This window comes from Bombina bombina, chromosome 1 (genome assembly GCF_027579735.1).
Source record: "Bombina bombina isolate aBomBom1 chromosome 1, aBomBom1.pri, whole genome shotgun sequence".
Taxonomy (NCBI): domain Eukaryota; kingdom Metazoa; phylum Chordata; class Amphibia; order Anura; family Bombinatoridae; genus Bombina; species Bombina bombina.
Window position 1 is genome coordinate 1257882841 of NC_069499.1, and position 20199 is coordinate 1257903039.

Below are 20199 nucleotides of genomic sequence, written 5' to 3' on the forward strand. Positions count from 1 at the left end.
AAACTGTACAACTCAATTGAAAAACAAAACGGAAATCTTTTAGGTGGAGGGAAGTAAACAAAAAAACCTAAAATAATGTGGGGATGTAGCCGTGTTTAGAATTAAGCAATCACATTCAAAATCATCTTAAATAGGAGTCAGTACACACCTGCCTCTGATTAACCCCCAAAAAGTTCAGCTGTTCTAGTAGGTCTTTCCTGACATTTTCTTAGTCGCATCCTACAGCAAAAGCCATGGTCCGCAGAGAGCTTCCAACGCATCAGAGGGATCTCATTGTTAAAAGGTATCAGTCAGGAGAAGGTAACAAAAGAATTTACAAGGCATTAGATATACCATGGAAAACAGTGATGACCGTCATCATCAAGTGGAGAAAATATGGCGCAACAGTGACATTACCAAGAACTGGATGTCCCTCCAAAATTGATGAAAAGACAAGAAGAAAACTGCTCTGGGAGGCTGCCGAGAGGCCCACAGCAACATTAAAGGAGCTGCAGGTATATCTGGCAATTACTGGCTGTGTGGTACATGTGACAACAATCTCCCTTATTCTTCATATGTCTGGGCTATGAGGTAGAACAGCAAGATGAAAGCCTTTTCTTATGAAGAAAAACATCCAAGCCCGGCTACATTTTGCAAAAACACATCTGAAGTCTCCCAAAAGCATGTGGGAAAAGGTGTTAATGACTGATGAAACCAAGGCTGAACTTTTTGGCCATAATTCCAAAAGATATGTTTGGCGCAAAATCAACACTGCACACATCACCAAAAGAACACCATACCCACAGTGAAGCATGGTGGTGGCAGCATCATGCTTTGGGGCTGTTTTTCTTTAGCTGGAACTGGGGCCTTAGTTAAGCTAGAGGGAATTATGAAAAGTTCCAAATACCAGTCAATATTGGCACAAAATCTTCAGGCTTCTGCTAGAAAGTTGAACATGAAGAGGAACTTCATCTTTCAGCATGACAACGACCCAAAGCATACATCCAAATCAACAAAGGAACGGCCCAACCAGAGCCCAGACCTGAATAGGTTTGAAAATCTGTGGGGTGATCTGAAGAGGGCTGTGCACAGGAGATGCCCTCGCAATCTGACATATTTGGAGTGTTTTTGCAAAGAACACACTTATGCAACCACATTATTTTTTTATTTTATTTTTTCTTCCCTCCACCTAAAAGATTTCAGTTTGTTTTTTAATTGAGTTGTACAGTTTATAGGTCACATTAAAGGTGGGAAAAGTTCTGAAATTATTTATCTTTGTCTCATTTTTTTACATCACAGAAACCTGACATTTTAACAGGGGTGTGTAGATATATATATAAATATATATATATATAAATATATAAATATATATATATATAAATATATAAATATATATATATATATATATATATATATATATATATATATATAAACACACAGATATACAGACACATGACATTTCCAGAACCTACTTCAGAATACCCAAGATAAAGTAAACGGCATTTGTTTTGTTTTTTACTTTCATACTTGAATTGTGAAAGGTTAATTTTTACTTCTGTGTCTTTTTAAGCAATTATGTCCCTTTAAATGCATGCAAGCACAAAAGCAAGGTATCCTACCGTTTCATCATTGCATATTGAGTGTATCTGGGTACCAAACATAACTGCTGTAAAAGTCAGAAAAAGAAGGCCTTCAAGGCACAGGAAGATCATCAAGATTACGGTGACAGGTGGGGAAAAGCTACTGCATGCTGCAAAAGAAGGAAATTAGTTGTAAGTTGCCTTGCTATTAAAATGATCAGTGATAATGTCAGTAAGCATTATTCAAACAACTAACAGGCAATAACAGCTAATGCCAAGGTTACGACACTGTTAACATTACAAATGGCATAAGGTTATAGTTAGGTAGAACACAAAAGAGAATGCAAGTAAATAGTGGTTGGATATTGAAGGGTAGGTTCTCGTCTACAATGAAATCTGTTTAAATTTTTTAAAAAAAATAATAATAATAAGTGTGAGGCACTTTTCTTCCCATTAGTTTTAGATAAACATGACTACTTCTTAGACACAGGGGAGAAAGAAAGAAAAAAAAAAATTCAGTAAAGCAAGAAAACCCTTAGGAATGCTATATTTTTTATTCTACATCAAAACAGAATTTATGCTTACCTGATAAATTACTTTCTCCAACGGTGTGTCCGGTCCACGGCGTCATCCATTACTTGTGGGATATTCTCCTCCCCTACAGGGAAAGGCAAGGAGAGCACAAAGCAAGAGCTCTCCATATAGTCCCTCCCAGGGTCCGCCCCCCCCCAGTCATTCGACCGACGGTTAGGAGAAAAAAAGGAGAAACTATAGGGTGCCGTGGTGACTGTAGTGTATAGAGAAAGAAATTTTTCAAACCTGATTAAAAAACCAGGGCGGGCCGTGGACCGGACACACCGTTGGAGAAAGTAATTTATCAGGTAAGCATAAATTCTGTTTTCTCCAACATTGGTGTGTCCGGTCCACGGCATCATCCATTACTTGTGGGAACCAATACCAAAGCTTTAGGACACGGATGAAGGGAGGGAGCAAATCAGGTTACCTAACAGAAGGCACCACGGCTTGCAAAACCTTTCTCCCAAAAATAGCCTCCGAAGAAGCAAAAGTATCAAATTTGTAGAATTTGGCAAAAGTGTGCAGAGAAGACCAAGTCGCTGCCTTACATATCTGATCAACAGAAGCCTCGTTCTTGAAGGCCCATGTGGAAGCCACAGCCCTAGTAGAGTGAGCTGTGATTCGTTCAGGAGGCTGCCGTCCGGCAGTCTCATAAGCCAATCGGATAATGCTTTTCAGCCAGAAAGAGAGGTAGCAGTAGCTTTTTGTCCTCTCCTCTTACCAGAATAAACGACAAACAAAGAAGAAGTTTGTCTGAAAACCTTTGTTGCTTCTAAATAGAACTTTAAAGCACGGACTACATCTAAATTGTGTAACAAACGTTCCTTCTTTGAAACTGGATTCGGGCACAAAGAAGGGACAACTATTTCCTGGTTAATATTCTTGTTGGAAACAACTTTTGGAAGAAAACCAGGCTTGGTACACAAAACAACCTTATCTGAATGGAACACCAGATAGGGTGGATCACACTGCAAAGCAGATAGTTCAGAAACTCTTCTAGCAGAAGAAATAGCAACCAAAAACAGAACTTTCCAAGATAGTAACTTGATATCTATGGAATGTAAGGGTTCAAATGGAACCCCTTGAAGAACTGAAAAAACTAAATTTAGACTCCAGGGAGGAGTCAAAGGTCGGTAAACAGCCTTTATTCTTACCAAAGCCTGTACAAAAGCTTGTACATCTGGCACAGCTGCCAGTCGTTTGTGTAACAAGACAGATAAAGCAAAAATCTGTCCTTTTAGAGAACTCGCTGACAATCCCTTATCCAAACCTTCTTGGAGAAAGGAGAGGATCCTGGGAATTTTAATCCATGAGAATCCCTTGGATTCACACCAACAGATATATCTTTTCCATATTTTATGGTAAATCCTTCTAGTCACAGGTTTTCTGGCATAGACCAGAGTATCTATCACTGAATCTGAAAACCAGCGCTTGGATAAAATCAAGCGTTCAATTTCCAAGCAGTCAGCTGGAGAGAAACTAGATTTGGATGTTCGAATGGACCTTGTACTAGAAGATCCTGTCTCAAAGGTAGCTTCCCTGGTGGAGCCGATGACATATTCACCAGGTCTGCATACCAAGTCCTGCGTGGCCACACAGGAGCTATCAGAATCACCGAGGCCTTCTCCTGTTTGATCCTGGCTACAAGCCTGGGAAGGAGAGGGAACGGTGGAAACGCATAAGCTAGGTTGAACGACCAAGGCGTCACTAATGCATCCACTAGAGTCGCCTTGGGATCCCTGGATCTGGACCCGTAGCAAGGAACCTTGAAGTTCTGACGAGACGCCATCAGATCCATGTCTGGAATGCCCGATAATTGAGTCAACTGGGCAAAAACCTCCGGGTGGAGTTCCCACTCCCCCGGATGGAAAGTCTGACGACTCAGATAATCCGCCTCCCAGTTGTCTACTCCTGGGATGTGAATTGCAGATAGATGGCAGGAGTGATCCTCCGCCCATTTGATGATCTTGGATACCTCTCTCATCGCCAAGGAACTCTTTGTTCCTCCCTGATGGTTGATGTAAGCTACAGTCGTCATGTTGTCTGACTGGAATCTTATGAATCCGGCCTTCGCTAGTTGAGGCCAAGCCCGGAGAGCATTGAATATAGCTCTCAGTTCCAGGATGTTTATCGGGAGAAGAGACTCTTCCCGAGACCATAGACCCTGAGCTTTCAGGGAATCCCAGACCGCGCCCCAGCCTAATAGACTGGCGTCGGTCGTGACAATGACCCACTCTGGTCTGCGGAAACTCATTCCCTGAGACAAGTGATCCTGTGACAACCACCAATGGAGTGAGTCTCTGGTCATCTGGTCTACTTGAATCTTTGGAGACATGTCTGTATAGTCCCCATTCCACTGCTTGAGCATGCACAGTTGTAATGGTCTTAGATGAATTTGAGCAAAAGGAACTATGTCCATTGCTGCAACCATCAACCCTACTACTTCCATGCACTGAGCTATGGAAGGCTGCAGAATAGAGTGAAGAACTTGACAAGCGTTTAGAAGCTTTGACTTTCTGACTTTTGTCAGGAAGATCTTCATTTTTAAAGAATCTATTATCGTTCCTAAGAAGGGAACTCTTGTCGACGGAGACAGGGAACTCTTTTCTACGTTCACCTTCCAGCCGTGAGATCTGAGAAAGGCTAGAACAATGTCTGTATGAGCCTTTGCTTTGGAAAGAGACGACGTTTGGATTAGAATGTCGTCCAGATAAGGTGCCACTGCAATACCCCTTGGTCTTAGAACCGCTAGAAGGGACCCTAGCACCTTTTTGAAAATCCTTGGATGATCTTTGTGGATAGGAATATGTAGATACGCATCCTTTAAATCCACGGTAGTCATAAATTGACCCTCCTGGATTGTAGGTAAAATTGTTCGAATGGTTTCCATTTTGAACGATGGAACTCTGAGAAATTTGTTTAGAATTTTTAAATCCAGAATTGGTCTGAAAGTTCCCTCTTTTTTGGGAACTACAAACAGATATGAGTAAAACCCCTGACCTTGTTCCACAGTTGGAACTGGGTGTATCACTCCCATCTTTAACAGGTCTTCTACACAATGTAAGAATGCCTGTCTCTTTATTTGGTTTGAAGATAAGTGAGACATGTGGAACCTTCCCCTTGAGGGTAGTTCCTTGAATTCCAGAAGAAAACCCTGAGAGACTATTTCTAGTGCCCAGGGATCTAAACATCTCTTGCCCAAGCCTGAGCAAAGAGAGAGAGCCTGCCCCCTACAAGATCCGGTCCCGGATCGGGGGCTACCCCTTCATGCTGTTTTGGTAGCAGCAGCAGGCTTCTTGGCCTGTTTACCCTTGTTCCAGCCTTGCATTGATTTCCAAGCTGGTTTAGTCTGGGAAGCGTTACCCTCTTGTCTAGAGGCTGCCGAGTTGGAAGCCGGTCCGTTCCTGAAATTGCGAAAGGAACGAAAATTGGACTTATTCTTAGCCTTGAAAGGTTTATCTTGTGGGAGGGCATGGCCCTTTCCCCCAGAGATGTCTGAAATAATCTCTTTAAATTTTGGCCTAAAAAGGGTCTTACCCTTGAAAGGGATATTAAGCAATTTTGTCTTGGAAGATACATCCGCCGACCAAGACTTTAGCCAGAGCGCTCTGCGCGCCACAATTGTAAACCCTGAATTTTTCGCCGCTAACCTCGCTAACTGCAAAACAGCGTCTAAAATAAAGGAATTAGCTAACTTAAGTGCGTGAATTCTGTCCATGACTTCCTCATACGGAGTCTCCCTACTGAGCGACTTTTCCAGTTCCTCAAACCAGAACCACGCCGCTGTAGTGACAGGAATAATGCACGAAATAGGTTGAAGGAGGTAACCTTGCTGTACAAAATCTTTTTAAGCAAACCCTCCAATTTTTTATCCATAGGATCTTTGAAAGCACAATTGTCCTCAATAGGAATGGTTGTGCGCTTGGCTAGAGTAGAAACCGCCCCCTCGACGTTAGGGACTGTTTGCCATGTGTCCTTCCTGGGGTCGACCATAGGGAACAATTTCTTAAATATAGGAGGAGGGACAAAAGGTATGCCTGGCTTCTCCCACTCCTTATACACTATGTCCGCCACCCGTTTAGGTATCGGAAAAGCATCAGGGTGCACCGGGACCTCAAGGAACTTGTCCATCTTGCACAATTTTTCTGGGATGACCAGATTGTCACAATCATCCAGAGTAGATAGCACCTCCTTAAGTAATGCGCGGAGATGCTCTAATTTAAATATAAATGTCACAACATCAGGTTCTGCCTGCTGAGAAATTCTTCCTATCAGAAATTTCCCCATCTGACAAACCCTCCCTCCTCACTGCCACTTCAGATTGGTGTGAGGGTATGACAGAAAAATTATCAAAAGCGCCCTCCTGCTCTACAGTGTTTAAAACAGAGCAATCGCGCTCTCTCTGAAATGCTGGCATTTTGGATAAAATATTAGCTATGGAGTTATCCATTACTGCCGTCAATCGCTGCATAGTAACAAGCATTGGCGCGCTAGAAGTACTAGGGGTCGCCTGCACTGGTATAGACACAGAAGGAGATGATGTAGAACTATGTCTACTTCCTTCATCTGAGGAATCATCCTGGGCAACTTTACAATTTGTGACAGTACTGTCCTTACTTTGTTTGGACGCTATGGCACAATTATCACACATATTTGAAGGGGGAACCACATTGGTTACCATACATACAGAACATAATCTATCTGAAGGTACAGACATGTTAAACAGGCTTAAACTGGTTAATAAAGCACAAAAACCGTTTTAAAACAAAACCGTTACTGTCTCTTTAAATGTTAAACAGGGCACACTTTATTACTGAATATGTGAAAAACTATGAAGGAATTATCCAATCTTTACCAAATTTTCACCACAGTGTCTTAATGTATTCAAAGTATTGCACCCCAATTTTCAAGCTGTTAACCCTTAAAATGTGGAAACCGGAGCCGTTTACAATTTTAACCCCCTTACAGTCCCAGCCACAGCCTTTGCTGCGACTTCACCAATCCCAGGGGGGTATATGATACCAAATGAAGCCTTCTAGGAACGTTTTTAGTGGATTCCAGACCCTCACACATGCAGCTGCATGTACTGTACTCAAAAGTAACTGCACAGTAATGGCGCGAAAATGAGGCTCTGCCTACTACAGAGAAAGGCCCTTCCTGACTGGGAAGGTGTCTTAACAAGTGCCTGGTGCTAAAAACGTTCCCCGATGTTATAAAAGTGTGAAATTCAACTTCAAACTGCATATAATACTTAAATAAAGCAATCGATTTAGCCCCTAAAAGTAAGAAAATGGCTTACCGATCCCCATGAGGGAAAAATGACAGCCTTCCAGCATTACACAGTCTTGTTAGAAAAATGGCTAGTCATACCTTGAGCAGAAAAGTCTGCAAACTGTTCCCCCCAACTGAGGTTCTCTCATCTCAACAGTCCTGTGTGGGAACAGCAATTGATTTTAGTTACTGCTGCTAAAATCATAATCCTCTTTCAAAAAGAACTCTTCATCTCTTTCTGTTTCAGAGTAAATAGTACATACCAGCACTATTTTAAAATAACAAACTCTTGATAGAAGAATAAAAAACTACAACTAAACACCACAAACTCCTCACCATCCCCGAGGAGATGCTACTTGTTCAGAGCGGCAAGGAGAATGACTGGGGGGGGCGGAGCCTGGGAGGGACTATATGGACAGCTCTTGCTGTGTGCTCTCCTTGCCTTTCCCTGTAGGGGAGGAGAATATCCCACAAGTAATGGATGACGCCGTGGACCGGACACACCAATGTTGGAGAAATCTTTCTTTATTATTATACTTTTTCATTTATGCTATTTTGCTTCCTGATATGCATCTCTCCACCCACAGCTTTCATTTATCTTACATCAGATCATCTGTCTCATACACACACAAATATACATTAGATCACTATAAAACATAACGGGATAATCTATGCTTGACTGATTAAATTATCTAGTTTGATACTTTTTAAACAAATTAGCTAACCGGGGGTTTAACCTGTTCTACAGAAGGTAATTCATTTAAAAAAATATATACGGATCTAACAAAATACACCTATATAATTTCTTTTCACTTTAAATGCCCCTTTAAAATATGTATAAATACACTAAAGCCTAAAGCAACTTGTTGGAATCAATTATAGGAAAATGGAAAGGGCTTTAAAAAACCTAAATCAACTGGCAGTTGGGTCCTTCTGCATGCTTACCAGTCCATTGTTCTCGGACGCAAGAAAAAAGTTGGAACCCGCACAAAATGAGGGCATGAGTTGAGATTAGAGCTATGTACATCTGGAAGGAAGCACAGAGGTTTTGCAATAAATAACTACTTATAAAGACCCTTGTTTACAATCTGAAAGCAAATTTTGCAAACCGATAGAAAAGTAGAAAAACAGAAAAACAATTTCAGCCACAACACAAGCCTGCAAAATGGTTTATGCAAATGTAAATGTAAGATATTCATGCCTGTTTTGTTATGGTAGTCTCACAGGGTAGAATGAATGATAGATACCTTGAGGAGTTGACCATGGGCAGTCTTGGGTATTCCAGATGCGTGGTTGGAATTTTTCAACTACACTTTGGCTCAGCAAGTCGAATTCATAAAGACTTTATTACCTTTGTGAAGTATCTCATTCCTGTGGTTGTGCCTATTTCAAAGCTGGCAATGTTGTGTCATTTTTCTTTAATTTCTCTAATGTTTTTTTAAGTTTTTAGAAATTTTAAAGTGAAAAGTTTCATAGAGGGGGCTTTTTTTGTTAAGATTTGCTATACACCCTTTTGAAGGCGGTTTTGTGATGCATGGGGAATGCTTTCCATGTGCCGAGAGGTTATAAGATAGATACATCTCTACTCATTATGATGAAAAGTGACTATTGAGGGGTAGATATCATTTTTTGTTAATTCCTCTATTTTCAATTTGTAATTTTAATTTTTTTTTCTGGGTGATATAAGTTTCAAGAATAAGTTGAAAGGAATCTAGGCCATTGACTTTACTGAAGAACAGTTCTCCAATAGTAGCAGAATTTAAACTAATCATGTGACAGATGTTAGCGCTCAGCACTCATGTAAACAAATTCATACACAAGAGGTTTAGATGTTAGTCAAAGTGAGCTTGCCAAACCATTAATATAAGCACAAACACATTTAAAGGAACATATTTAACCCATAAGTTAAATCACTTGACAGATACATCATAACGGTAAAACGCTGACAACAAAATATCACCTGGACATCTATGTAAACTTTCTTCAGTTGACCACAGTAAGTGCTCTGTGATTTAGAGCAACTCTTTTTACCATCATTCAGCATCATCAGTGCCGAGTTCACACTTTGATTTACTGTGATCTCATGGGATTTCATAGCCAACGTCCTAAAAACTGAGGAAGATAATGTGACTGTGCTGCACATGTCAGTTCCATGCTCCCCTGCAAGTTCTGGGACAAGCATCCTGATTGGAAGCTTAAAATTCCCTTTACAATGGGATGTGGCTATAAAGAGAGTTCTGAGATTATATATACAGTATATATATATATGTATATATATACACACATACATATATATACACATATATATATATATATATATATATATATATATATAAAACATAGAAATTTCTTGTGATATTTGCTAGTCATTTTTTTACTATTCAACATTTATGTATTATGTTCCTACAAAAAAAAAAAAAAAAATCAAACAGAGGAGTGTGAACTGTAACTGACCTACATACACTATTGCCTGCTAGCATCATTGAAGAAAAAAAAAGTTAATATAATTTTCTTTTTATGTTCAAGCCTTTGTATTCCGCTGTTCTATTTTGTTGACAATAAAGGGGAACTTATGCAATTCCCATGTCTGCATGAGTACAAATACTTTCTGGCAGCTAATAAGCAATTATGATGCACTTAATGCCACACATATATCAACATTTGTAACTTAAACTCACTAAAACCATTCTATTCCAACACTTAAAATGGATTTTGAATGCAATCTTAGCATACTGCACAACATTAAATATTGATAAGGACTCACAGTGAAGAGGACGAAAAACCTCTGATTCTTTTCTCCCACGCAGTTGTTTACCCATGGGCAGTGGTGATCCATCTTTCGAATACATCGCTTGCAAATACTATCACAAAAAGAACATGCATATATCATTATACATTATTTTTCAGGAAGAAAAAGCAAAGCCATTTTAAAGACAAAGAACAGATTCCACAAAATATGCTGTAGACTAAGAGCCCAGTGATCTATAGTTCTTTGGTCTGGCACAATTATCTAAGAAGTATTGCAAGGTCACAAAGAATTCTAAAAAGGCATTTTTAGCTTGAGAGCCTTTATCTTGCTATGTAGGGTTTTGGATATAACGGAAAGACACCTATATTAAAATAAGGTCTTTAAAAAAAATAAATAACAAAATAGATAAAAAAAATAAAAAAAAATTACAAAACAAAGATTTGGTATGATTTTTCTCCATGCTCTGGAGTTTTAGATCACTGGGTCCGAAGAGTATATATATATATGTAGCAACAGTTTTATAGTTTCAATACCAAACAGAAAATAAAATCCTGTTTTGTTTTTATTCAATAGCAAAAATATACTGAAATTATGGATTGACTAGCATTTTGCAAGTAACTCGAAGGTATCTACTTTATACAGCATACTATTTTCAGATATTTGTTACTAAAGTCGATTATACACATGCATAAAATGTTCTAATCGTTTGCATAGATATCCAAAAATAAACTGAAGAAACTGAATTATTGATACCATTATTAATTATACCTAAACTAAATTCTTTATACTGTATATATTATCACCTAAACCATAATCAATTAGAAACTACTTAAAAGCCTTTGTAAATCCATCACTTCCCTTTAATATATATATATATATACCTGTTACCTCCCAGTCAGCATATTCTAGCTAATACATCTCCTGCCCCATAAGGGGATTGAACAGCACTGACACCACCACCCCCATTTACCACTTAAAAAGAGGGTAATCAGCTAAATGTTTCATGAGTCCATCTTCCTTGTACATATTGACCCATAGAAGTTACTCCAAGTGTAATTCGCTATTTAAATTTGAAAATGAGCATGCAAAGGGAAGAAGTTTTCAAGTTTTCAGTATTTCTGAAGAAATCTAGATGATGCTTGGTGTGAGGAGAAAATAAAAATCACTGTGCCATGTTTTGTTTCTTTAGTTCAAGAAATATTGCTGCAACTGAAGTTTACCACCTTGCCCATTTAACTATATGGTTTGTGCTCATTCTGGGTTTCCAATGTTCATCCAGACACTAGCTGAGAGAAAGCTATACTGTGCTGCCTCAATGAGGCATAGAATATTACATAGCCTCTGTTATGTTCATGTTGTTATAGTTAAGAAATCATACATTTTTATGCTATTGTTCTCAAGGTTTCCCTGTGTTTGTTCTGTACTGCCATCTACTGACACTTTTTGGTAATGCTCCTGTTTTCTAGAATGTCTTACCCTCTGACCTTACTATGCATTTCCTTTTTGTGTATTACTCCGCCCTTGTAGTTTTATGATGTTTTTCCTGTGTCATGGCTGCAGCTAACAGCCTCATGTAACAAGCACTCATGTTAATACATTGCAAGCTACGATCAGTATCATCTTTTGACCGCAAAATACTGTTGAAAATAATAAGCAATATCTGTCTCTGTTTTTTGCAGTGCCTTGTGAGGTCTGAATGGGTTAATTTGTATGTGGGCATTATTAGTCAGGAGGGCAACTCTGGTTAATGGGATAATAAAATATAGCTAGTTCTTAGAGTGTCTGTTTATTTGTTTCTCAATCTAATCTTTTTCTATCCTTGTTTAAGTTCTTGCATTCCAGCTAGTATCAGTAAATACTTAAATCCTGGTTATCTTGATATGCCAAATATATGAATGTATGTACACAACTCATTGTAAACATTGGGAATGTATCTAGTTCATCTCTGACCTTTGTTTTGTTTTGATGTATTCTCAAACACAATTCTGATGTGTAACTGTTATTTACTTATGTTGTAACCATATTTGTTAAAACCCTTGCATTTTTTTTTAGCTAGCTAATCATAAACTGTAAATAGCCTAGATGTGGAATGTATAAATACCTGGGAAGGGGACTGACCCCCTCAGAGAAAACTTTGTATTGTTTCTCTCTATACTGCAGTGTGTAATCAATAAACAAACTCTTTTTAACCTGTCTTGGTCTGAAGGAGTTATTCAGTCCAGGGTGAGTATATCACCAACACATGGCGTAGTCGGCAGGTCTTAACCATTCATTCATCTGCTGTATTCATTATCTGCTGTAACCTGATATTCAGAATAAAGCAACTTTGTGGATTGACAGGTATTGGTGAGTTCAGCTATCTGACAAAGATTGTCTGCAGTGATTGTATCTTCTTATACAGGCCAGGCATATAGGTCTCAGCAAGGGATAGATCATTATTACAACTATCTGAGTCAGAATAGTCAAAAGATGTATAGAATTCCTACAGCCTGCTATGTATATGTGTGTGTTTAATCTGATCCACATCAACTAAGCTCACTGCACGTTCTTCTAGATCCTCTCGCTCCAGAAGTTCAACATTAAGCGACAAGCTAATAGAGGCCCGTGCTGATGCAGAATCAAAAAAAGTGCAAAGCTCCTTTATCAGAAGGGAAGCAGAAATGGAAGCCCAAAGCAAAGAACAGAGGGCTGCCCAGGAAGCACAAATGGCTGCCCAGCAAGCAGAAATGGAAGCACAAAGCAAAGCACAAATAGCTGCCCAGGAAGCACAAAGCAAAGCACAAAGGGCTGCCCAGGAAGCACAAATGGCTGCCCAGCAAGCAAAGGTGGATTCCCAAATAAAGGTTTTGCAAATGGAAAAAGAAAGAAGCAGCAGCCCTAGCAAGGCTGAAAGTCCTTGAACAAGCAATGGGAGAAAGTACTAATTCAGATTACCATATCCCAGCAGATCTGGAAGACCCAGTTGAACGCACTAGTAAATACGTGCTAAAGCATAATATTTGCAACGATACAGAGTCATCTCCTGTGCCTACTACTAACACCATTGTTCTCAATCTCAACACAGAGACCTCTCAGCACCAAATGCCTGAGCCTCTTCAAATCCACAACACAAGTGCATCTAAGCAGCAAACCGCATCACCTCCCGCTGACAATAAGGCGACTTCCAGTGACAAGCCGCAGCTCAAGCCACAGCTAGCAGAAGCCTTAGAGACTACACCACAGTTGAATGCTCTTGCAACATCATTTTATCCTGGTAAACTTCACCCCTCTTCACCAAAGAACTTTCACACCCAAGGGGTTCCTCAAGTTACTTTGGCAGCAAAGAGTGAGAAATCAGACTTGACTGACTTTGCCAGATACATGATACACCGTGAGCTCATTAACACAAGCCTCTCAAGGTTTGACGACTGTCCAGAGAGCTACAGGGCCTGGAGATCAACCTTCAAGGCTGCTACCGCTGATCTCGACCTTACAACCAAGGAGGAACTTGATTTGCTCATAAAGTGGCTGGGGCCAGAATCCGCAGATCGTGTTAAAAGACTGAGAACAGTACATGTTGACCACCCAGATTCAGGCCTTGTTGCTGCATGGGCAAGACTTGAGCAAGCCTATGGTAGCTCTGAAGCCATAGAAAGCGCTCTGTTCAAGAGACTGCAAAACTTCCCAAAAATAGGAAACAAAGACTATCGCAAGCTCCAAGAATTAAGTGACCTCCTCATGGAGCTAGAGTTGGCAAAGACAGACCCACGTCTACCTGGACTAAGCTTTCTGGACACTGCTCATGGTGTCAATCCTGTGGTGTCTAAACTGCCATATAACCTGCAAGAGAAATGGGCACAACAGGGCTCAAGATACAAAAGAGACTATAACGTATCCTTTCCTCCATTTTCATACTTTTGCAGGTACATCAGCGATCAAGCCTGGATGAGAAACGATCCCAGCTTCAGCTTCTGCAAACCCAACTTGCCTGCTTCATCATCCTTACCAACATCATCAAGGTATGATAACACGGCAGCTAAACGTAGAGACTTTAATAGAGCAATATCTGTTAAAAGGACAGACATCTCATCACCCGTATCCTCTCCTGCAAGCCAGAGTGACTCAGGCGAAAGAGATAAAGACCCTAATCGTCAGTGCCCTATTCACAGGAAGCCTCACCCTCTTAAGAAATGTCGTGGGCTTAGGGCAAAGACTTTACAAGAGTGCAGGGAGATTCTCCAGAAACTTGGAGTATGCTATAGGTGTTGTGCTTCTTATGGTCACTTTCCTAAAGACTGTAAAGATGTTATAAAGTGCACAGAATGCAGTAGCGACAGACACGTTACAGCTATGCATCCTACTCCACTTCCAGACAACCCACAGCAGCTAACTGACTCCACCCCTGTCGCTATTCATGGCGGGGAGCAACAAAGTCGTGCTCCAGTCACAGCAAGTGTTTCCTCTGCATGCACAGAAGTATGTAGAGAAGGCTTAGACTACAAATGCTGTGCCAAGGTATGTCTAGTCAAGATTTACCCACAGGATCAACCTGAGAAAGTTGCTAGGATGTATGCTATAATAGATGAACAGAGCAACAGATCCCTGGTTAAGCCTAAATTCTTTGAGATCTTCGGCATAGAGGGTCATGCAACACCGTATACTCTCAGAACCTGCTCTGGTCGTGTAGAGGCCTTTGGCAGAAGGGCCAATGGATTCATGGTCTCTCATATCAAAGGAAACGAAGGCATACCCCTACCAACATTAGTTGAGTGTGACCAGATACCAGGTAAAAGGGAAGAGATTCCTACTCCAGAGGCTGCCTATCACCATCCTCACTTAAGGCACCTTGTTGATGAGATTCCGGCAATGGACATGAATGCAGAAATCTTGGTCCTGCTAGGAAGAGACATTCTCAGAGTACATAAAGTACGTGAGCAGTGCAATGGACCTGACAATGCCCCTTATGCACAAAGACTTGATCTAGGCTGGGTGATAGTGGGCGATGTAAGCTTGAATAGTATGCGTACATCATCTGAGATCCACTCCTTCAAAACTTACATATTAGAAAATGGACGTGCATCCCACTTCAAACAGTGCTCTCGCCATCATGAAGTAAGGGAGAAGCCTCCTGACATCATCCAAATACCTGATGTTACTCCTATCCTTTGTGATGACAATCCGGGTACCACAGTGTTTTGTACCACAAGTGATGACAACAAAATAACCTTGTCAGTTGAAGACAGGAAATCATCTAAGCCCAAACAATGGCATTATGTTCCATCTGAAATTAATCCTGCAGATCATGTCACCAGGCCAGTGTCTGCAAGTGTCTTTGCAAACTCTTCTTGGTTAACAGGCCCTGAATTCCTGCTGGATCATCCAGAAGAAACCACAGCTGATGTCTTCAGTCTTCTAGAACCTGACAACGATCCAGAGATTCATCCTGAAGTAAAAACCCTTGTCACCAGAACTGAACAAAGACTCGTCTTGGGCTGTCAATGCTTAGAACGTTTCTCCAAGTGGACAAGGCTTGTACGTACCATTGCAAGGTTAGTCCACATTGCACACTGCTTTCACACAAAGCCCACAGATGCTCACTGTCAAGATTGGCACGTGTGCCAAAGGTTTCTTTCTGCAAAGGATATTGCTGAAAGTGAACTGTTCATAATACGCAGTGTACAACAGGATGTCTTTGGCTCAGAAAGTAAATGTATTTGTGTCAAGAGGGTCATTCCAAAAAACAGTCCTATAGCTAACCTGAACCCATTCTTTGACAATGATCATTCCGAGCCAGCTCCACCAATTCAAATACTCCAAGAGTGCTGGTACCTGCCTTTCTTCGGAGTGTATCATCCACATAAGCCAAAACAAATCAGGGTAGTGTTCGACTCCCGTGGCCAAGCAAATAGCAAACGATGGGCAGTGCTGTTCACTTGCATGAGTGTGCGTGCAGTACACATTGAAGTAATAGAATATATGGATGCCTCAAGTTTCATAAATGCTCTAAGGCAATTCCTTGCCATCAGAGGACCAGTCAAAACATTAAGATCTGACTGTGGAACTAATTTCGTTGGAGCCTGTCGAGAGCTACATCTCAACTCTAGGCCAATTCTAGACCTTTTAGCTGAAAAGGGCTGTACATGGGTTTTCAATCCTCCTCATTCTTCCCATATGGGTGGCTCCTGGGAGAGAATGATAGGCATCACACGCAAAATACTGGACTCCATGCTTATGGACTTGAAATCCACAAGACTCACCCATGAGATTCTAACCACCTTCCTGGCAGAAGCATCTGCCATAATCAATTCAAGACCACTTGTTCCAGTTTCTGTAGATCCAGAGGCCCCAATTCTCCTTTCTCCAGCTACTCTTCTTACCCAGAAGCTTGGGTATGTTCCTGTTCCACCTGGAGACTTTAAAACAGGAAATCTGTGCTACAATCAGTGGAAGCGAGTACAACACCTTGCCAACTGCTTCTGGAATCGTTGGAAGATGGAGTATCTCTCTACTCTGCAAGGACGCAGGAAATGGCAACGTCTGAACCCTAACATCAAGGTTGGAGATCTTGTTCTCCTCAAGGACCAGCAAGCTGAAAGAATCGAATGGCCCATGGGACTGATTATAAAGAGCATTCCTAGTGATGATGGAAAGGTGCGTAAGGTGGAGGTGAAAGTTGCAAGACAAGGGACTATAAAAACTTTCATCAGACCGATCACAGAACTTATCTTGCTCTTGCCCTTTGGAGACTGAACTTACTTATGTATGCTGTTGGATTCTTCCTGTGACTTCAAGAAGGAAGTATCTTGAACTTTAATTGAAAACAACTTGAAGTTTATATTATTGTTGTTGTTGCATTATATGTATGTTCTCCTTATATCTTTCAGGTCTTCAAGACATCTCTGCAAATTACACTGTTATGCATAACTTCCGTTATGATTTAAATAGTGACATTTATTATGCCAGACGGGGAGTGTGCTGCCTCAATGAGGCATAGAATATTACATAGCCTCTGTTATGTTCATGTTGTTATAGTTAAGAAATCATATATTTTTATGCTATTGTTCTCAAGGTTTCCCTGTGTTTGTTCTGTACTGCCATCTACTGACACTTTTTGGTAATGCTCCTGTTTTCTAGAATGTCTTACCCTGTGACCTTACTATGCATTTCCTTTTTGTGTATTACTCCGCCCTTGTAGTTTTATGATGTTTTTCCTGTGTCATGGCTGCAGCTAACAGCCTCATGTAACAAGCACTCATGTTAATACATTGCAAGCTACGATCAGTGTCATCTTTTGACCGCAAAATACCTTAACCATTCATTCATCTGCTGTATTCATTATCTGCTGTAACCTGATATTCAGAATAAAGCAACTTTGTGGATTGACAGGTATTGGTGAGTTCAGCTATCTGACAAAGATTGTCTGCAGTGATTGTATCTTCTTATACAGGCCAGACATAGAGGTCTCAGCAAGGGATAGATCATTATTACAACTATCTGAGTCAGAATATATACTATAATAGACTAGTAGGATATAAGGTCTTGAATCTTTTGTGTCAAAAGGACATTGTGCCTTGTCTGTTGAGGATAATTCCAAGGAAGAAAGTCTCCTGGCTTGGGGCCACCTGGCTTTTCTCTGTGTAAACTGGATGTGTGTGAGTGTATGTATATGTGTGTGTGTGTACGTGTACATACGTGTGTGTACGTGCGTATATGTGTATGTGTATATGTATATGTGTGTGTGTTTCTGAGCTGGCCACAAGAATAACTGCAGATATTAAAGCAACACTTTTTTGCTCTTTACTATTAGAACAATCAAAGGTTACTGATACTTTTGTGAACAAGGAAATGTCAAACAGATATCGCTGTGTTTTCTACTGCAAAGTATGGTACTACACATGACTGTATCACTGGAATATGAATGAATGCATTCTTCAGATCTATAGAAACCAAAAATTCATTCACAGTGATTAGTTTCATGAAAGTTAAAGATGACCCTATCCTGAATAATTTTGTGACCAAAAAAACTCTCTCAAGGCTAGGGGCTCTATGTACTAAGCCTGCTTCCCGCAATGTAAGTTGAGGTGGTGAGGGAAAATCGCAGAGAGCTCGCTCGCTCTGAGAAGGGTCTGGCTGCAGCCCTAAGCTTCACTCTAGACAGGAAACAGGAGACCTCCACTCAAAGGGTTTGTTGTTTTTAATCAACTTTAACATAACAAACGACCAATAGACACAATAATTCTGTAAACTAAACATTTTGCATACTTTCTCGTTCTTAAATGTTCATTCACAGTGGTTTATGCCTGATTTTCCTTTATAAGGTTAAATATGCCGATGTATTACATTAACATATGTCCTGTTAGAGCATAGTATAAGCAGCTATAGTAATGATTACTGGAAGTTATAAATACTTAATGACCAAGGACGTACCTGGTACGTCCCACGGTAAAATTTCCTGATGATGTATTTATAAAACTTCCAATGATCATTGCTATAGCTTATACTTTGCCCTACCAGGACATATGTTAATGTAATTAATCAGCTTATTTAACCATATAAATGAAAATCAAGCATAAACCATTGTGAATGAACATTAACAACAAGAAAGTATGCAAAATGTTTAATTTTCAGAATTATTAGGGCTATTGGTTGTTTGTTACGTTAAAGTTGATAAAGACGTTTCTGGTCTAGAGTGGAGCTCCAGTCTGCAGCCAGACACCTTTGCTTGCTCTTGGAGATTGTAAATGATTTGACGATATGGCATGCTTCTAAATTTCAGTTGGTAACCAGTGAACTGAGATTGACTGGGCTCAAACATTTTTAAAGTTAAATAAATTAGCTACAGCAAAAAATCATTTGGGTATTCACACCATAATAATGATCTACCCGGCTGTGAAGAGGAAAGCCTAACATGACCTCTGACTACATACGATTTCTAACCTTATGTGCAATAGTTCTTTAAGCTGAAGCTCTGCTGGTACCCAACGACTTTTACCTCTTTGAAAACAGGTTATTTAAATATTTCCCAAACAGCAAAGACTGGTCAAAGTAAATAGGTTTCTCTTGGAACTAAAGCTGCTCACTGATTCCATAATCAAAGGACATGACTTGCCAGTTTTGTTGTTACTAATGACCATGACACATTAGTAAGAAATACAGGCCTTGCAACATGTTGGAAACTGTAGTTCCCAGGTATCACTGAGACTGCAATGCTGGAAGCTACAAGGCACAAACGTGGCTTTGAAGAAAAACCAATATGGTATTTCAAAGCATGGTTATAATTGTTTTGGAATTTCAAATAAGTTTTTATTTCGTTTTTAAACATTCAATTAAAGTTGATGGTACTCTCTTATCTTTAGCTACTAATAATTTGTATTCCTGTTGATTGACACAACAATGCACTTGCTCTTTCTTGTGATAAAAATGAATTTAATGCAGTCCCATACAGGGCTTTGAGGTCTCCACTATACATTATAATAATATCATGATGTATCAGGGCTACAGTTAACTTACTTGCGTTTGGTACATCTACAGATCAGATATTTTATTAATGTGATAAAGGCAGGATCACAACAAAAACTATTTTTTTTTTGTGTGGCAATTATACTTTTATTTCAATTTTGCAATAACTGCTTTTAGTTTTTACTTTTAGTAAATTATTTTAATTTTAGCTTCCAAATTTTTTTTTTGAAAAACATTTTTCATTTTCTTTTAGTTAACGATTATAACCCTGGGTAGTTGGCCATTCTGGTAACACCACTGATCACATTTGTAGGAACTTGGCACAATTGTAAATTGCCATGGAGATCTGGCACATTGGATTGTTGGTTAATGGCATCATATGCTGGCATAAAGCATAATCTAAATGACATCAAATTCCAAAAACAAATATTTCTTCCTTTTCCTGGAAAGATGAGTAAGAGAGAGTCTAGAAGTAGTAGTTTTCCAAAAAACAGAATGCATCTGAAAAATCAGCAAATACCATGTGGAGAACATAATGGTAAGAAAAACATAATTTATTCTTACTTGATCAATTCCTTTCTTTCATGGTGTTAAGAGTCCACACGC

At 39.8% G+C, this 20199-nt stretch overlaps 1 protein-coding gene across 3 annotated transcripts in view; it reads right to left on the reverse strand.

Annotated features, from left to right (window-relative positions):
- The window catches only part of ZDHHC7 (zinc finger DHHC-type palmitoyltransferase 7), a 211452-nt gene that overhangs the window by 51934 nt on the left and 139319 nt on the right, over positions 1-20199 (reverse strand). For all 3 annotated transcript variants that reach the window (XM_053700886.1, XM_053700893.1, XM_053700899.1), the window contains exons 5-7: positions 10171-10267; positions 8352-8433; positions 1599-1729 (exon numbers count right to left, since the gene is read on the reverse strand). In XM_053700886.1, the coding sequence (XP_053556861.1) occupies positions 1599-1729; positions 8352-8433; positions 10171-10267 (310 nt within the window). The remainder of the gene's footprint in view (positions 1-1598; positions 1730-8351; positions 8434-10170; positions 10268-20199) is intronic.